The sequence below is a fragment of the Charadrius vociferus genome, unplaced genomic scaffold (genome assembly GCF_000708025.1).
Source record: "Charadrius vociferus isolate BGI_N301 unplaced genomic scaffold, ASM70802v2 scaffold579, whole genome shotgun sequence".
Lineage (NCBI taxonomy): Eukaryota > Metazoa > Chordata > Aves > Charadriiformes > Charadriidae > Charadrius > Charadrius vociferus.
This window is the reverse complement of record NW_009661367.1, coordinates 1,270,356-1,271,805: the sequence shown is the minus strand read 5'-3', so window position 1 is coordinate 1,271,805 and position 1,450 is coordinate 1,270,356. Positions and strand designations below refer to the sequence as shown.

Sequence of the window (1,450 nt, the reverse complement as noted above, 5' to 3'; positions counted from 1 at the left end):
GGGTTTTTCGGAGGCACGGGGAGCTCCTGCGAAGCAGCAGGGCCGGAGCCACGTGGCGTGGCCCCGTCCCAAAGCAGCCAGGCTCCTGCCAGAGCAGGGACGGTCTACAGCATCCGAGGCCGGACCTGGCACGCTTCCCCGCACAGCCCCAGGGCTCTGGGCACGGAGCAGCTCTCTGGAGCAGACCTCAGAGGCTCTGGGCATGGATTTTTTTTTTGCTGCAGGACAGACTATATAGCACATCAGCCCCATGGAGATCCCCAGGAGCTCAGCCCAAGCACGAGGGAGCTCCTCTGCCAGACGTACGGCTGCCGGAGCATTCACCCGAGCCCGGAGGCCACGCTGCGGCACGGCCGGAGAGCAGCGGAAACCGCCCGCAGAACAAAGCGCCCGCCTGCCGAGTCCCAGAAAGCTCTCCCGAATCCTTTGTGAGTGGCCAAGAAACAGATGAGGGATTCCTGCATCGTTCACCAGGCACCGAGCGGGGACAGCGCTCCAGGAGCACAGCACATAGAGTGGTGCCAGGAAGCTCTGCCAGTCAGGGGGAGGAGGAGGAAGAGGAGGAGGCGGCCCTCCAGCCACTCTCAGCCACCGCTGACCCTTGCCAGCGGCCCCACCGCTTCCAGCGAACACACGACAGGAACTCGAGACTTGCTGCATCCCATCCCTGCCCCGTTCGCAGGCTCAGGAGGCCAGGAAGCACCAACGGACCAAGCCACGGAGCCACCCAGCACACATCGCCACGAGTCTCCCGGGGACCCCAGCTTGCAGACCAGTCTCATGCATATCAGGCTCAAACATTTCCTACCCGGAGCTTTTTTTGGTCTACAAGATGCTCAGAACAGAAGTTTCCATGACCGAACAATTCCCCTGGCTGCCTGCAGGCAGCCAAAGAAGCCCTAGGAAGGCTCCAGCCCGACGGGGAGCAGACGGGGGCAGGAGTGGGCTGGCTCGGGGACCGCAGGCTCAGCCCCCCTCCAAGCTCCAGCTTCCCGCCCGCCATGAGAAGCGTCACGGGGAGGGAACAGCCCATTCAAGCCAACGGCATCATCCAAAGGCAACGCGGCTCTCTGCGGGGACCCGGTGACACGCAGGCTGCCCCAAAGCCTCAAGGGGACCCTGCTGCACCAGGCTGTCCTTCCCTGCCACCTCCCCTGTCCTGGGGGCAGCCCCGGGTGACAAGGCTGTCACTTACCTTCTTGTGTTTCTTGGCCATCCACTTGTCCCAGATGTTGATCATGTCTAGCCACTTGGACTCTCGTTGCCGTAGCACCTCCAAGGGCACCTCCTCCAGCCTGCGGGACACGGGGGGACAAGAAGTCGGTCAGCGTGGTGCTGAGCCCTCCTCGCATCGCAGAGCCCCGCCATCTCCCCTCCAGCACCCTGCGTGCCCCCCATGGCTGGCTGCCTGCGTCCCCCGCCCCGCCCGCGCAGAGCCCGGCCGGGACAC

At 64.6% G+C, this 1,450-nt stretch overlaps 1 protein-coding gene across 1 annotated transcript in view; it reads right to left on the bottom strand.

Annotated features, from left to right (window-relative positions):
- Nucleotides 1–1,450, bottom strand: part of TBC1D10A (TBC1 domain family, member 10A) — a 21,683-nt gene that overhangs the window by 18,204 nt on the left and 2,029 nt on the right. Inside the window, exon 2 of the mRNA XM_009893346.1 lies at nt 1,196–1,295. Within this exon, the coding sequence (XP_009891648.1) occupies nt 1,196–1,295 (100 nt within the window). The remainder of the gene's footprint in view (nt 1–1,195; nt 1,296–1,450) is intronic.